This window comes from Caretta caretta, chromosome 9, assembly GCF_965140235.1.
Source record: "Caretta caretta isolate rCarCar2 chromosome 9, rCarCar1.hap1, whole genome shotgun sequence".
Classification (NCBI taxonomy): Eukaryota; Metazoa; Chordata; order Testudines; family Cheloniidae; genus Caretta; species Caretta caretta.
In genome coordinates, this window is record NC_134214.1 from 26337470 (window position 1) to 26352749 (window position 15280).

The 15280-nt window shown below is 41.6% G+C and overlaps 1 protein-coding gene across 1 annotated transcript; it reads right to left on the minus strand.

The window, feature by feature from the left end:
- Nucleotides 1-1975: 1975 nt before the first annotated feature.
- Nucleotides 1976-14455, minus strand: RAP2B (RAP2B, member of RAS oncogene family). The gene has a single exon (XM_048864186.2). The coding sequence runs from the start codon at nucleotides 13905-13907 to the stop codon at nucleotides 13356-13358; it is 552 nt and encodes a 183-aa protein (XP_048720143.1). The 5' UTR covers nucleotides 13908-14455; the 3' UTR covers nucleotides 1976-13355.
- Nucleotides 14456-15280: the final 825 nt, after the last annotated feature.

Below are 15280 nucleotides of genomic sequence, written 5' to 3' on the forward strand. Positions count from 1 at the left end.
GCCATACCAATAATTTTTTAAGTACAAAATGTGTCTAAAGATGTACTCACTCTGAATACAAAATAATAATGTTGCAATTTATAACAAGTTAATTGGCAGTAGGAGCAGGAAAGAGGGCCTGTAACAGACTGCAAACTGCTTTCTATGATACAGGGGGAAAGCATCCTGATAAACACATTTTATTCTTAAACCGTCATTTGTTACTAACGGTACAGTGTGCAATAAAATGTGTGTCACATGTTTCAGACATTTGGGGATTAGATTCTACGAAGGGGTGTCCTTTCCTCGGCTTCTATTTAGCCTTCTTATACACACCCACTCACCCAATACTACCTGAGGGCTGACAGCACAGCATCTGCTGCTGCACCCACGCCACTGTCCTTCTGGAGCCCAGACGCCCAAACTCTCTGCTACTCTCACTCCCCCCCAAAGAGCAGAAGTGAGGGACAGAGGAGCTGCCCAGGAGCTGAAAATTTTTCCTGCTACACCACCTGCCAGTCAGCAGCCCTTGTCCCACCTAACATGATCTGAAAATGCAGTGCTCTGCAACTGGAAGGCCGAAAGGGATATCTTCTAGAGTATACTGCATAATATGGTACCACAGAGAGGTTCGAATAGGAATTCCCTAGGTAACCAGGTCTGTGTCTTCCAGAGATTGCTAGGCAGAGTTGAGGGAAAGATCTGTTCTAGTTCTGCAGGAATTAATTCAGGGAAGTGCGACAGCCTGTCTTATACAGGAGGTCAGACGAGATGATCACAATCATCCTTCTGGCCTTAGAATCTATGAAAGATGTTCAGAGCAGCCTCAGAGTGAGCACCTATTGGAGCCTGCTTTGAAGTGTACTACACAACATGGAATGATTGGTAGTTCTACTCCTAAAGAGATGCCTAGACAGGTTATGAATGACTGGTACTGGGTTAGGTGATACAGACTACAAAGTGACAGGTTTCAGAGTAGCTGCCGTGTTAGTCTGTATTCGCAAAAAAGAAAAGGAGTACTTGTGGCACCTTGGAGACTAACCAATTTATTTGAGCATAAGCTTCCGTGAGCTACAGCTCACTGAATGCATCCGATGAAGTGAGCTGTAGCTCACAAAAGCTTATGCTCAAATAAATTTGTTAGTCTCTAAGGTGCCACAAGTCCTCCTTTTCTTTTTGAGACTACAAAGTGTATCCTTTTCAGGCTCCTATTCTACCCTACGACTTTTACAAACAACAAACATGCAAAGATTCCCATCACTGTGGTTTCTAAGCACAGAACTCTATAGCAAATCTTAACATATGCTTACAGACTTTTACCAACCTTGCTATTTTGATTAAACTAGCTCTGAAGAACTAAATAGTTGGATTTTTTAAATTAAATATTCATACATTTTTAAAAATTACATTGACAGGTACATGCTAGATTCTCAAATTAAAATAGAGAGAGCAATGCTGCTCTCGGTTACAACAGTGTAAGACCTCCGATTTCAATGGCACTAAGAACAGTTGTGAAGTTAATTATGCATGTGTTTGCAGGATCAGGACAAAGTCAATAAAGTTATTTCAGATTTACAACCATGTAACTGGGAGCAGAATATACACATTTAAGGGTTTGCCTACACTAGAATTTTTACCTAGAGTTGAGTTATCTGGCAAGCAATTAAATTAATGAACACATATTTTGTTTAGAACATGTGTGTCCAGGATCAAGCATATGTGGAGTGACCAGACTAGCATACACAAACATGTTAGCTAACTCAAGTTATTTCACAATTAACTAACTCAAATTAAACATTCTACTGTTGACAAACCCTTGGTGGCTGCTAGTCTTAGGATCTTATGCAGATCTGAAACAAGCTGTAATCAGATGCCCACTGAGAAACTCTGATTTATCATTAGCTTTGTAAAAATCCAGGAATACCTGTCCTTGTGGTCTTAATATTGCAGCCTAGACAGTCTTTAGTTTCAGTCTACTTGTTGAGAGACACATAGGTGAGAAGTAAACTGAATATTTTATTCACAGAGGTACAGACCACAAACAATCCAGACAAGCATAACAGATTGCTACCACCAGAGCAAGAAAGAGAGACTGTACTCCGTACATGCTTAGTAACAGGATGATTTACTGGGTTAATCAAGCTGGACATATACATTTGACATTCCATGAAAATTAAGTTCAAAGATGTCTGAAACAAACAAGCAGAATTATTTTAGGTGCTTAAAGTTAGAAACTTATGTTTCTATGTAACCTATACAGCTCTATCCTAAAAACTATTTTGATATCAAGACACAGCAAAAGCCACTTTTGGGGGTGGGTGGTATAGGGGGGTTAATTTTGCTGCCAAGTACCCCGTATGTTCAATCATCTCCCTTAAGATACTTCTCATTTCAAAAATGTCTGAAGTGTATGGCACATGTTCTGAGGCACTAGGTAATGATTCAAACATGAATCTCTCTCCTCTGCTTTTTCCTTTTAATTGAAGAAGCCAAGATCCAACATCAGAGGGAAAACAAAATCCTCACCAAAGCAAACAGTATTTGAGACAAGAAACAGGAAAAACCAGACAGCTACTCTAATGCTGCAAGAACATCTAAAAAGGGCTAGGGGTGGGGGAAGTCAAGATCTCAAAACTGAGAATTTAATTACTCCAGTACTTCATTATCTTACTTACTTTGATCTTAATGTTGTTAATCATCAGATGAGTCTGGCAGCAATTCAGAAACAAAATACACACAACCCTACATTGAGGTATTTAAGATTAGTTCATTCAAAGGACAAATTATTGTTACCAGTATCAGCCTTAAGTACACATGGGTCCCAACTACATTAAATCACATTGTAACCATCTTGAAAAGCTCCAGTTGCTAGTAGCACAAGAGAAGCTACATGTACAATATGTAGTATTTATTATGCCTCAGAATCTTTCCTATACACACAATAAGTGGTTACTGCATAAACAAACCATTTTGGACTTTTCTATCTGCTCAGCCTTCTGCATCAAAGAAACAACCACAGTAGTTATTTTTAAGGTCTTGAGTAACAGGACAAATGTTTGGTTTCAATTTTCTATTACAAACCCATTAAAATAAAGCATAGTCCACCACTTTGCTGATACTATGCTAACTCCTTATTGTTACAACTTAACACACTGGGTTGGAAATGTTTTATGGGTTTGGGGAAAATTTCAAACCCCACTGTTTAAAAAACACTCTGCACTTCAAAAATAATGTATACCCACCCCACTGCCATGGTGTTGCAAATTGTGGATAAAAAAACCCAGTATCTAAGTATCTCAAAAATGTTTTACTTCGAGCTTGTCTACACACAGTTTAACTAAGCCGGTATAACCTACAATTGTATTGGCACAACTGTGCGTTTAGATCAGGCCTAACATCTAACCTCACCAGATCCTATGGGGGTACATAAGTATTAGTAACTCCATTTTACACACAAAAGTAAATAAGGCACAAAAAGGGCTACAATTTCAAAATCTGGAAGGCCTCTTGTGCACAATATACATGTGTGAACCCATGTTTCTATATACAAATACAAATGTTCTAGGAAAACATTCCCCGCCCCCTTACCTCTGCACAAACCACACAGCATGTTTAGAAAATCCAGCCATGTGTTACTTGCCCCAGGTCACACTATAAGCCAGTGGCAAATAAGTCAGGACTAGAACTTCTGTACCTGGGCTTTCAGTCTTATTTTTAACCACAAGCCACACCCCCATATACTTCTATATACCATTAGCTATTTTTTGTATCTTTGTCAGAATTTCATTTTTCAAACTTAAATTTTAAGGAAAAACCCTCTGAATGCTGTGAACATATATTTAAAAAAAAACCACACCCTTAATATTTAGAACTTATATGTAGCTACCAAGCACCTTACAAATAGCTAATCCTCACAACACCCCTGCGAGGTTGTCATTGTCACCATATTGGGGATGGGGCGAAAAGTTAAGATACACTGGGGCAACTTAACCTAAGGCCGCACAACATCAGTGGCAAAACTGGGATCAGAACTCAGAAGTTCCTGCTTCCAGCCACCAGTCCATGCCAACGATGTTAGCATTCTAAGGCTTAGCAGAGTATAAGCTACAAATGGTTCTGAAAAGCTATATGAAAGCAAGCACAGTTTTAAAGGTTAAATGGTGCCTTTCCTTCAGGCAATTAATAGAGCCTGTCTCGTCTAGATGCATTATTGCCTGCGCTTTTCATGGTATTAACTGATGACAGTGGTAGAATTACTCATTAAGACAAAATGTTGGTATAAACATGTAACAGATAACAAAAGATGTTTCCAAAATGGCCCTGGAAAGGAATATTTTTGCATTATATATATATATATATATATATATATATATATAGGCAGCAATCTTTGTATTTTACAGCTGGATCACCTTATATAGTTAGAATAAAAATTAGCAGTGAGCTACCCACATTTCAGTAGCTATGAAGGCCGTAGAGTGTTTGGTGTGAGATGCCACATAACACATTATTCTTGACACATTTTCCACAGGGATAGAAAGCGAGGGTCAGTGATCCACACCTCAATTGTGTTGTCACCCACAATTAATACTGTTTGTTTACAGGGCAATATTTGGATGTATCATGGTGCTTTATAAAATGCATCACAGGCTACTTAAATCAAAAGCAATATTGCACTATTTATTTTAATTTGAACTTTTCCGAGATTAATAGTAAAATTAATCAGATTCTTGAATTATTAGATCACAGACTAGATGTACTAAACCTGCTCAGTTTCAAAATGCCTGAAGAGATGTTAAAAGATACAATATAACCCTGCTGCTTTTCTCAGCTTTGGCAGCTATGTCTTGTTCCCTTGACTATGATTCCGTATCAGCTGACCAGATAGATAGATTGGCTAACAGATGATTGTTCAGCTCTTGATACTTTTCCCAAATGCATTTCAGGTGTGAAAGACGTCCCGTTCCTTAAATTATATATTTTAAACACACATGCTCACATTATATAAATTGTGCCTACATCTTCAAGGGTCTGTCCACATGACATCATAAACCTCGGTCTGTGGGACCAAGGCTTGTGAACTAGGTGTTTCCAAGCCTATGCTTGAGTGTCCACACTACACTGTAAAACTGATCTTACAATTGCCGGACCTTGGTCTCAGTCTTGATAACAGGTCCATACTGCATCATGAAGATCTGGCTCGGGTCTGCAGCATGACCCATGTCCTTACTGCAAAATGTCATGACATGGACCCAGTCACAGCAGGCTCCTGGGAGCCAAGTCCTGAGTGTTTACTGACCTGAGTCAGACTGATTTGTGTGTGGACAGACCTGGGGCTTGGATTCAAACCTGAGTCAGAGCCTAGGCTTATATGTATTGTAGACATACCCCAACAGATCTGCAGATGACTGCTGCTTTTTTTTGTCTGTCTAGAAGAGTAGCTTGATTGTGCATATACACCTCACAACAGCAACCAGCGTACAATGAAGTGGATTGGACAATTACTTTTATATCTTAGTTATAGGAACTTTCTCCAGGTTCTCCAGTCACTGTACATTGCAACAAATACTTTGTTTAGTTTCCCTTTGACACCTAGCACTGGTGCATAGTGTTAAAAAAAAGGTGAGAGTCAAACAGGCTGTACGTGTGCTCACTTTCCAGTAGATCTAAACTTAAACATATAGCTGAAAATGATGCATTGTCCTGAGAGTTCATTAATGACCCAGCCTTTCAACTGCTGGGTTTTGGTATGCAACAAAATAGTTACATATCACTATGTCGTTCGGGCTTTTTTACCCTTTACATTAAAAAGAGAACACCAGAGCTTACAGTGAGCGCTTAAGTCATGTGGTTAGCCACTTTATGAAACAGTGGTGGCGGTGGTGGTGGTAAGGGTAACAGCAATCATGCAGTTTTTGTTTCACTCTTGACGAGGAAATACAATAGCACCTCCAGAATACACCCGGCAGTGAAGAGGAGGAATTGGTCCCTTTCATCCCCAAAGGGCTATATATTACTCGGCTCATTTTAAGTATTTGAGCTTATGAACAAAAACCATTTACCATCCATACTATTTATACTCCCTTAGTTTTAAAGGCAGGAGGGTTTTTTAGCTCTTGATTCTTTCTCCAGGCTACTACTAAAGTAACTCAGATGAATCATTATTTACTGAAGGCCTTTCAGCCTACCTTGCAAATAACTTTACTTTATGGCTATCATGTCTATGTGAGTTCCTATTCCATGGAGATTTTATAATCCCTTAGCAATACAGGCATTACAACCTCACATACAGATCAAGTCTCTCCTCAGTAATATGCACGGAATTCATTTACAATGCCTAACAACCAAGGGCAGTATATAACCAGCAGAGTGTCCTCTCTCTAACCCAAAGTCACTTTTTAAATATCTTTACTGATTTAAGCTGTTAGAGATGGTTACAAAAAGTTTATCACTTAGTTACTGGATGCTTTTCATTAAAAAACAAGATTTTGAGTAAATTTGAGACCAACTACTTTGGGGAGCTAGGGGTAAGGGTAGGGGGGACACACACCAATTGCATCCACTTTGAAGTAGTGGATCATCTTTTCCAGGCACCTTCTCTGTTATCCATGCTTTATTTGACCATTCTCATGTTCCTTGCTTTATTTGACCATCTCCTATTTCATTTTGGTACTACCAATTACTAGGCCAAATCCTCAGCTACAGGAAATCAATATAGATTCTCTGAAATCAGAATTTATTTTCTATTCAGAGGAAGAAACTGAGGTACAGAGGAAAACCAAATGACTTGTCAAGTCAGCTGAGCAGAGTTAGGCACACGACTGGGAGAAACACACCCTAGGGCCCAGTTACCCTTTTAGTTGTGCAAGTCAGGAATACCTTGCTCCCAGCTACTGAACCATACCCTTGCTCTCTCAGCCACGTCCCTGTGCCCCACCCTCATTTCCATCTCTGCTAGACTTTCTAAGTCCTCTGAAGGTAACAAGATGTTAACGGGCTTACCCAGTTTCAACTGGAAAATAACCTTTACCTACCTCAGGATTACTTATTAAATGGTCATGAAGCACTAAGTCTTGTTGATTATCTCCCCGTAAGCCCACTAGACCATACTTCAAGGTAATTAAGTAACAAACATCTGTAAATTCTTGTGTCAAGTGTCACCACACCAAAATCAAATGCCGGCAGCAGCCGCCACATTTCCAAGACTGACCAACAATTTTGGCCTAACTTGGGACACCCAGAGCCTGATTTGGAGGTACCAAAAACTGAGGTACACCCACGTCAGTGGCCACTCTTGAGATGTTTTGTGTAAGATTTTATTCATTTACTGACAGAGTCCTATTGAACACAAAGTATCTAGTTGTAGTGCAATGCCTAAAGCTCAGCTTGTAGCTGTGCCACTGATGTGTCAGGGAGCTGTTAGGACTTGTAGATTAATGAAGATATACTCAACCTTTTAAAGTTCCACTCACTTTTATCTTGGCTGAAATAGTTAGAAACCTAAAGAAATAAATCATGAGATACAGACCCACTTCATGACTGAGAAGGATGCGATAGGGAACATTATACAAGTAAACGTTTGCATGATTGTGCAATAGTTACTTGATAAGAACCATTTAATCTCATATAGAATCAGTCTCCCATCCAGCAATCTAATTCCAAACATGTATACTCACAAGATGACCCTTTTGTTTCAATCCAGTATCATACTAGAACAGAACGTACACTATACACTATCTCCAGAAGGCAGAAAAAGGTGAAACAACATGATTGTGATCAGTATGACTAATCTAGATCTTGCAAAATCTGTTGCAGAAGTGGCAGTCGCTGAGGTAAATGCACACCTGGACGCTGTCTGCTGCCTGGACATCTATCTATTAACACCACACTTTCTACAAAAGATTTCTTGTGCATACAATTTGAAAGACAAAGTTATTTTAAAAAACCCCAAGGCTACATTTTTAGAAACCAATTGCCTTAAAATATTTTCTTGTCAGGAATTCGTAAAATAAGGCTACTGATTCTTATCCGTTTTTTCATTCTTTGCCCAAATCACCACTAGAAAAAAAATGGTAACACCATCGAATGGTTGTTTCCCATGTTGAGACTTAATATTAGTAAATCAGTTTTGGATCTTCTGAGCAAAGGCACACATTTTCTTATTAAAATAGGAATCTCTTTAAATTAGGCACTATAGCTAAAATGTACTTCTATTACAGAATCTTGCTAAGCATATTTGTAGCGTGTCATCTACCTAATCACTACATCAGTTGCCTTAAAGTAGGATCTGATGTGCATTGGAGTATATATTTTAACTTCCTCTGAGGAGACTACTAGTGGAAGTCTAACAAACAACTGTCCACAAATTCTACATCACGTAAACATTTACACTGTAACCTGTCTGCTCAGAAGGGTCAGATTTCGTTGGGTGTTTAACAACCTGAAAGTGACTGGCTGCACAAAGGAACCAGTAAAGTTGAAAATGGGAACAAGGGAAAGTGTTCAATGCCACTTCCATTGATTTTTAATAGGAATTTTCTCCCCATTGCTTTCTTGGGAACACAATCAGGTCCAAAGTTAGAAAGTCAGTCCAAGTATCCTGTTCTACCCATTCTATTTATTTTATAAAATAGGAAACAAAGTATGAACCTTGTGGCACTTAAAGGATGATCAAATTCTAATATTGGAGAGTTACTCTCTAGCTACCCCCCACCCCCAAATCCCCTTCTCCAATTTCTAAAGTTTTGGTTACTCCTCACTTTAGTGTTTTTTTTATTTGAAATAAAGCCTGATTTTGAATCTTCTGCAGTGGGTAAGGTATGCGATTCTCTCTTGGGGAGGGAGCTATTCCCAGGACTCAGGGGTTTGGGTAGTTACCTTTGTGGCTGTGAATAAAGAAAATAAATCCTTTCCTATAAGAGAGATTGACAAGCACTGAATTTCTACACAAAACTTGCTGTAGGGTCACTGCATTACAGTAATAACTGGGGAAAGACATTTTTGCGATGGCATTTAGTATAAATTACACCTTTGGATGTAGGCTTTATACGCTACTGAGAACAGTTTAGGTACCTTTAAATAGTATTTGAACACTGTACACAGCCCACATGATAACTGATTGCACCAGAAGTCCCAGATCTTGTGAGCACATGCACAAAGCACCCAAAATAGTAGCTTCAGCGGATGTAGTGAGGGTGTATTAATTTTTTTTATTTCCTGCTATTTGAATCTGCAGAGTAGAGGAGCTTCAAACAGCAGTCAAAAAATGACATTATATTCATAAGTACTTTGGGACGAAAGTCCTTTTCCTATTTAAAAATCCTGAGAGTTTTGCTATGAATTTCAAGAGCAGGACCTAAGAGAACAAGTGGCATTCACTTTCACACAGATTTCTTACAGAAAAAAAGCTTTATTTATTTATTTATTTTTTTGCCACTCAAAGCTAAAATCAGATGTTCTGCAATGTCTGTCAAAATGACACCGAACCAAGAGGCCATAAAGAGACAATCAGCCACTACCTTAAAATGCCCTTTGCACAAACCAGTCACACTCATTCTTTTGAGAGCAGAGTCCTCAAAAATTCTGTAGGCAATATTATGGCTGTAGAATTATGGTCAGCTATAAGGTCTGACTATCCTACTGTAAACCTTCAACACAAGTGCTGCATTTAGCTCTAGAACATTGCATAATTGCAGTGATCATAGAGACTGATATTTGAAAGATAACATACTTTCCTGTAATGGTACATGCTCAGTATTTGTCATGGTCTTTAAAAATGTAATCATTGTGGACAATAGAATATATGGGGTCTGGGTTTTCTACCCAATTAATTAAATTTTCACAACCCCTACTGTGGATTCAGTTATATAACAATATAAAAGGTACATTTTACTGGTATAGCTTGTTCCCACAGGGAAGGGAAATAAGACGTAACAGTATAAAGCACCTTTACAACAGATAACTGCATCCACACTGGGGGGCGGGAACAGTAAGAGGCAGTGTACTCGTAAAGTAGTTTTTGTGTATAGACCAGGCTTATGTTTAGTGAACGACACAACAGTTTGGAGTCTCTGAAAGGTCTAGCTAGCCAGTGCTCCTTTCTGTAGCATCCTCACCAGTCAGGAGAAAATATAATTTTTGAACATTTATATGCTTGCACTCATGGTATTAGACCCATGCCACGTGTTACTACTTAAACACATACACCCCTTTGGCAAGAAGCAACATATATTAAAAGACCTTCACTTGTTCTGCTAGGCCAAAGCTAAAACTGGAGTTTATGTTGAGCTGGTGTATGCTATACATACACACTTGCATCATTACTTAGTCAGGTTTTCTTTAAAAAACACCACACAAAATCAAAAATGAAGCAATTTGAAATCATGAGGTATTTTGAAATTTTTTAGCTTCAATTTTAGATGTCAATAACTGCTATTCTGCTGGGAAAACTAGGTTTGCCAGGTTTCATTATGTTGAAAGCAGCAATTATGAAGATAACTCTACTGAACAAGTTATCCAGAGATCATCCAGTAATCACCCAAGGACAGCTTCTGTTAGGTACTAAAAAACCTTCCAAATACCATTGAGGTCAATGAGTTTTGGGGGATAGGGGCTCTCAGCACTTGGGGGAAAGCATGTAGTATTTAGACAGGATTGGACCACTGGCAATGGCCAAGATACAGGTATAACATATGCTTTTAAACTTTAATGCACAATGTCTACAATAAGCCTACCTTAGTACTGAAAAAGAAAATTCCTGTTAAGATGTGGCTTATATTAATAATAAAAAACAGCTATTCAGCATGGCGTCTGATTTTAAAGTCCTTAAACAAATTTTTTTATTCAACTTTTTTTTTTTTTAAGTTCTTAAAGGTGAACTGCAAAAGTGAGGTTTGTTTTTTTTAAAAAAATGAGTTTGTACCTTTTGATGTATTATATAAAGAAGACTAGAAAGAAATCAATCCAGGGTGGGTTGGGGAAAAGTTTGCAGCTCTCTTCATCTGGGTTTTTTTTCTAAACTTATTTTAACTGTAGAAATATTAGTTTGGCAGGAAAGCTTCTTGGGGATTTAAGAGAAGTGAAATATTGTGAGCTCAGATAGAGGTGGATGTTTAATCTTTAAGGCATCATTTCTCCCAAGCTTTTTGCTAGGTATTAGGAATTAAATAGATGCTATAAATCAGCTGAAACTGGGCATTTTGTTTTTCTCTGAAGTACAACAGTCACTTCATTGATTGAAATCAATGAAGTCACATCTGTGTAAGGCCCTGATCCTGCACAACTGATGTCAGTGGGATCTTTGCTATTGGACACAGTGAATTCATGATCAAGGTTTAAATTAGGAGTGAGAAGAATTAGGCACCCTAAATGTTAATCAGTTTGACTAAAAGTCCCTACTTCCTCAGTTGGTCAGCTTTTGGTTTCCTGTGATGTCATAATTTCATTAGTTCCCATAAGTCCTCCTGGACAGACAAATCATGAGCTTAAAAAAAAAACAAAAAAACCCACACACATCTGGGAATTTTGGGAGAATAAATGCCTTTCAGGCCTTCTTTGTATTTTTAAAAAAATCCCATTTTCCCCTCCTTTGCAAGTTACATTTGAAATGGTAAGGAATCACAGTCTTAATGCATAATTTTAAAAGCTGTATCTTTTTCAGTAAAGTATAGAAGTTTACGAACAGCTGACCTTCAACACCTAGACTCCAATAAACCATGTTATTTTTAAAATTACAAAATAAGATCCTAATCCTGCAAGCTGTTCTGCATAGAGCCCAAATGACTTCAACAAGCATTTATATAAGTGTAGGATTCGCCCATGTACAGCATCTTGTAGCATCAGGACCTAAATATAATTATTCAACTGTTTCCAACATTACCAGCAGATACAATAGAAACATTCCCTAGCCTCATGATTTTAGGTTACCTTCCTCCATTCTTAACATACTGTTATTTTGGTTAGACAAATATCACGATTAAAAAGCATACGTCTGCCATGATTGCATATTAAAGTCAGTTCTCCTTACATTAAAAAAACCACAGTTTTGCTGTTCGTTTTTTAAAAAAACAAAACATTTGTATTAAAATTCTTAAAACGGAGAGACATTAAACGCATGTCTGGAATTAAAGATACAGTTGTTAGAATTTTCTTGGTACATCACAACATTAAGATTTCGCTCTTTGCTGGCTGGAGGTACATCCTACATCAGAGAACCAAAACAAAAGAAATCCTCCCAAAAAACTAAATGCCTGTAAATTTGAATTAAATACAGTCCAAATTTGCAAGACATGGAAATGACATTTAAAAGGCTGAAATGGAAATAAGAAATAAATTCCACTAAACAATAGGCCTTTTTGTCCTGGCTTGTTCAGTGTGATTACTGAAAGGAAGCTGTTAAGTAGTTTCTGGAGTAGTAGATAATGGGATTCTGTGGAGCTTTCACAGGTTGGCACCGGCTGGAACAGCTGAGTTTTGAAGGCACTCTACAGACACAGGGTTGCTGTTGGCCCTGTATCACATTTTAGGAAGTCTTTGTACTTTAGAGAGCTAATCAAAATCAGTTATTGCCAACCCAAAAATAAGGAAAACAAACCACCACCACAAACCTCCCTCCCCCCTGAAGAAAAGAAGAAAACACAACTAAAAAAATATTGTGCAGATTTGTAACATTTTCACAGCTGATTTTAAAAAAAAAAAAATACTACCGCTCTCCCCCAAACTCCCATCCGATACAGCAGGTAAACAAAATAGTTTCACAAATGATCAGCAGACACGTTCTGGCACCCCACACTGTATTGGCATCAGTGTTATTAAAAGTCCCAGTTCAGATGTGCAATACTTCAGATTGGATACACTGTAACAATAATCCAACTTTGCATAGAAATCCTCAGAATCAATATCATAGTCACAGGGTGCATTCAAGGTTGGCTAAAGAAAAGAGAGCACCAATCTTAGTTTCACCCCCACACGTCCACGGAAAGATTTCTCTCTCCCTCTCTGCAATGGTTTCTTCGTTTACTGCTCCCCTTAGTTCCTTAGGTGTAATCTAACTCTTCCAGTTAGAAAACGATTGCTCACAAGCTCCCCTTTCTCCAGGCCGAAACTTTTCTTACTGGTGTCAGTTGCCAATACAGCAATCTGTAAATGGTACTTACGGGAAATATGCAACAATCAAAATCGATGAAATGTACATGCTGAAAAAGCCACGTTTTCAACAATACACCCACCCCGTGACACTGATCACTGCAGCAGCTGGTGCTGCTGCAGCCTGGAATCCTTGTGTATGCAAAGTTGTTTCCAATCTTTGTTTCGAACGATCACATTGCTGCTTCTTTTTGTTGTAAACCTTTGCGAACGACAACATTGCCCCCAAGGCCCTTTCAGAGGATCACGCAGGACGAGCAGCACTGATCGTCCCCGTTGGGCTGGGAAGCGTAGTTCATCTGCCTGACAATCTCTGCAAACAGTTCATCCACTGAAGCTTTGTTTTTGGCTGAAGTTTCCATGAAGGGGCAGCTCCACTCCTCGGCCAGAGCTTTGCCTTCCCCATACGAGACCTCCCTCTCGCCCTCCAGGTCCACCTTGTTGCCCACCAGGATCATGGGCACCTTCTCGTACCTCTTCACCCGGATGATCTGGTCCCGCATGGGCTTGATGTCCTGGAAGCTCTGCTGGTTGACCAGGCTGTAGACCAGGATGAACCCTTGCCCGTTCTTGATGTAGAGGTCCCGCATGGAGGCGAACTGCTCGGTGCCGGCGGTGTCCAGGATCTCCAGCACCGAGGGGGAGGAATCCACCTCGATCTCCTTGCGGTAGAAATCCTCGATGGTGGGGTCATACTTCTCGATGAAGGAGCCGGTCACGAACTGCACGGTGAGGGCGGATTTGCCCACCCCGCCCGATCCCAGCACCACTACTTTGTATTCTCGCATGGCTCCGCTCCGCACGCCCGGCTCCTTCCTCTCTGGGTCTCTTCTCTCCCTCCCACCTCCAGTCAGCGGGGAAGGAGGGAGGGGAGAGAAGCCGCCCCGCCGCGGCTCTCACTGAAGCGGGGTGAGCATGCAGCCAGCAGCCGGCAGGGGAGGGAGCAGCGGCGGCTAACGCCCGTGCAGCGCCAGCCCCCTTCGCGCGGCGAGGGCTGTGCCCAGCCTCCCGGGCAGGCTCCTGGGCCAGGCAGCCGCGGCCGAGCCCCGGCGGAACGCAAGGGCAGCGCGAGCCCCTCGGCCAGGCAGGCGCCCTGCCCGAGCCTCAGCAGCCCTGGGAGACGGGGAGGCGGCAGCTGCCAGCGGGGCGGGGGAGGAGATCGCGAGTTCTCATCGCCCCCCGGCAGCCAGCGCGTGGTGCACCAGTCCCGCGGTGCCGCCTCGCGCCGCCAGGGGCCATCCCTTCCCCGCAGCCTCGCGCTCAGGTCCGCTCACAGCCCGCCCGGACCCATTGGCTCGCGCTAACCCCCTCCATTGGCTTCTGGAAAGGGGAGGGGGCCCACACAGGCACACGCGCCCCCGCTCGCCCTTCTGTTCGGATTGGCTGCCGCCTAGTGCCCGTCAGGCCGCGCTGCCTCATTGGCTCAGAGGTTTGAGTCCCTCCGCCATTGGGCCTCCAGAGGGAGGAAGGTGCTTGGCCGCTGATTGTCTTTCTGCCCCGCCTATGAAGGAGGTTTGGCGGATACTTACACTTTGCAAAAGGGCAGGCGGGCGGGCCGAGGGACCCAGTGCGGCCCGTCCCCGCCCAGCCGTGTAACGCCTCTTCCCTGCGCCTCGGGTTAGCTCCGGGGCAAGCTGCTGCCCTAGGCACCCCGCACCGGGGAGGGGGCTGCTGTGGTTTGCCGCTGTGCCTCGGCCCCAGGGGTCAGCCCCGTAAAAGAGACGTGCTGGGCACGCGGCCCTTTGGACAGCCTACAACAACCCCGAGACAGGCCGGGGTCCCTCAGAAAACAACGGGTTATTTTGCTCCTTGGGAGAGGTGGAGGGGGCCTGGCTGTGGGGGCAGAGGAAACTCCCACCTCTCTTCCTAGCTCTCACTCCTGCAGGAAACTGGGGAAGCCCCTAGGCCCCCTCTCCTGGGCGCAGGGCCTGACCCTGCCTGCTTTGACCTGACCGGTGGGGAAAAAAATCCTGGGGCATGAAAAGGGAGGCCTCACAACACCTGTGGGAAGAAGAAAAGGAGTACTTGTGGCACCTTAGAGACTAAGAAGGAGCTGGGGCCCGGGCCAGGGAAGACCCCTTCTCTCTCTCTCTCTCTCTGCAGAATGAATTATTGCTAGAGCTCAGGTTCATTTTCCTCTCTTGAGAGAGCAGGGAGAGAA

What these genes read in the sequence shown, in the direction of transcription:
- RAP2B (XM_048864186.2), bottom strand. Translation starts at nt 13,907, where the DNA reads ATGCGAGAATACAAAGTAGTGGTGCTGGGATCGGGCGGGGTGGGCAAA.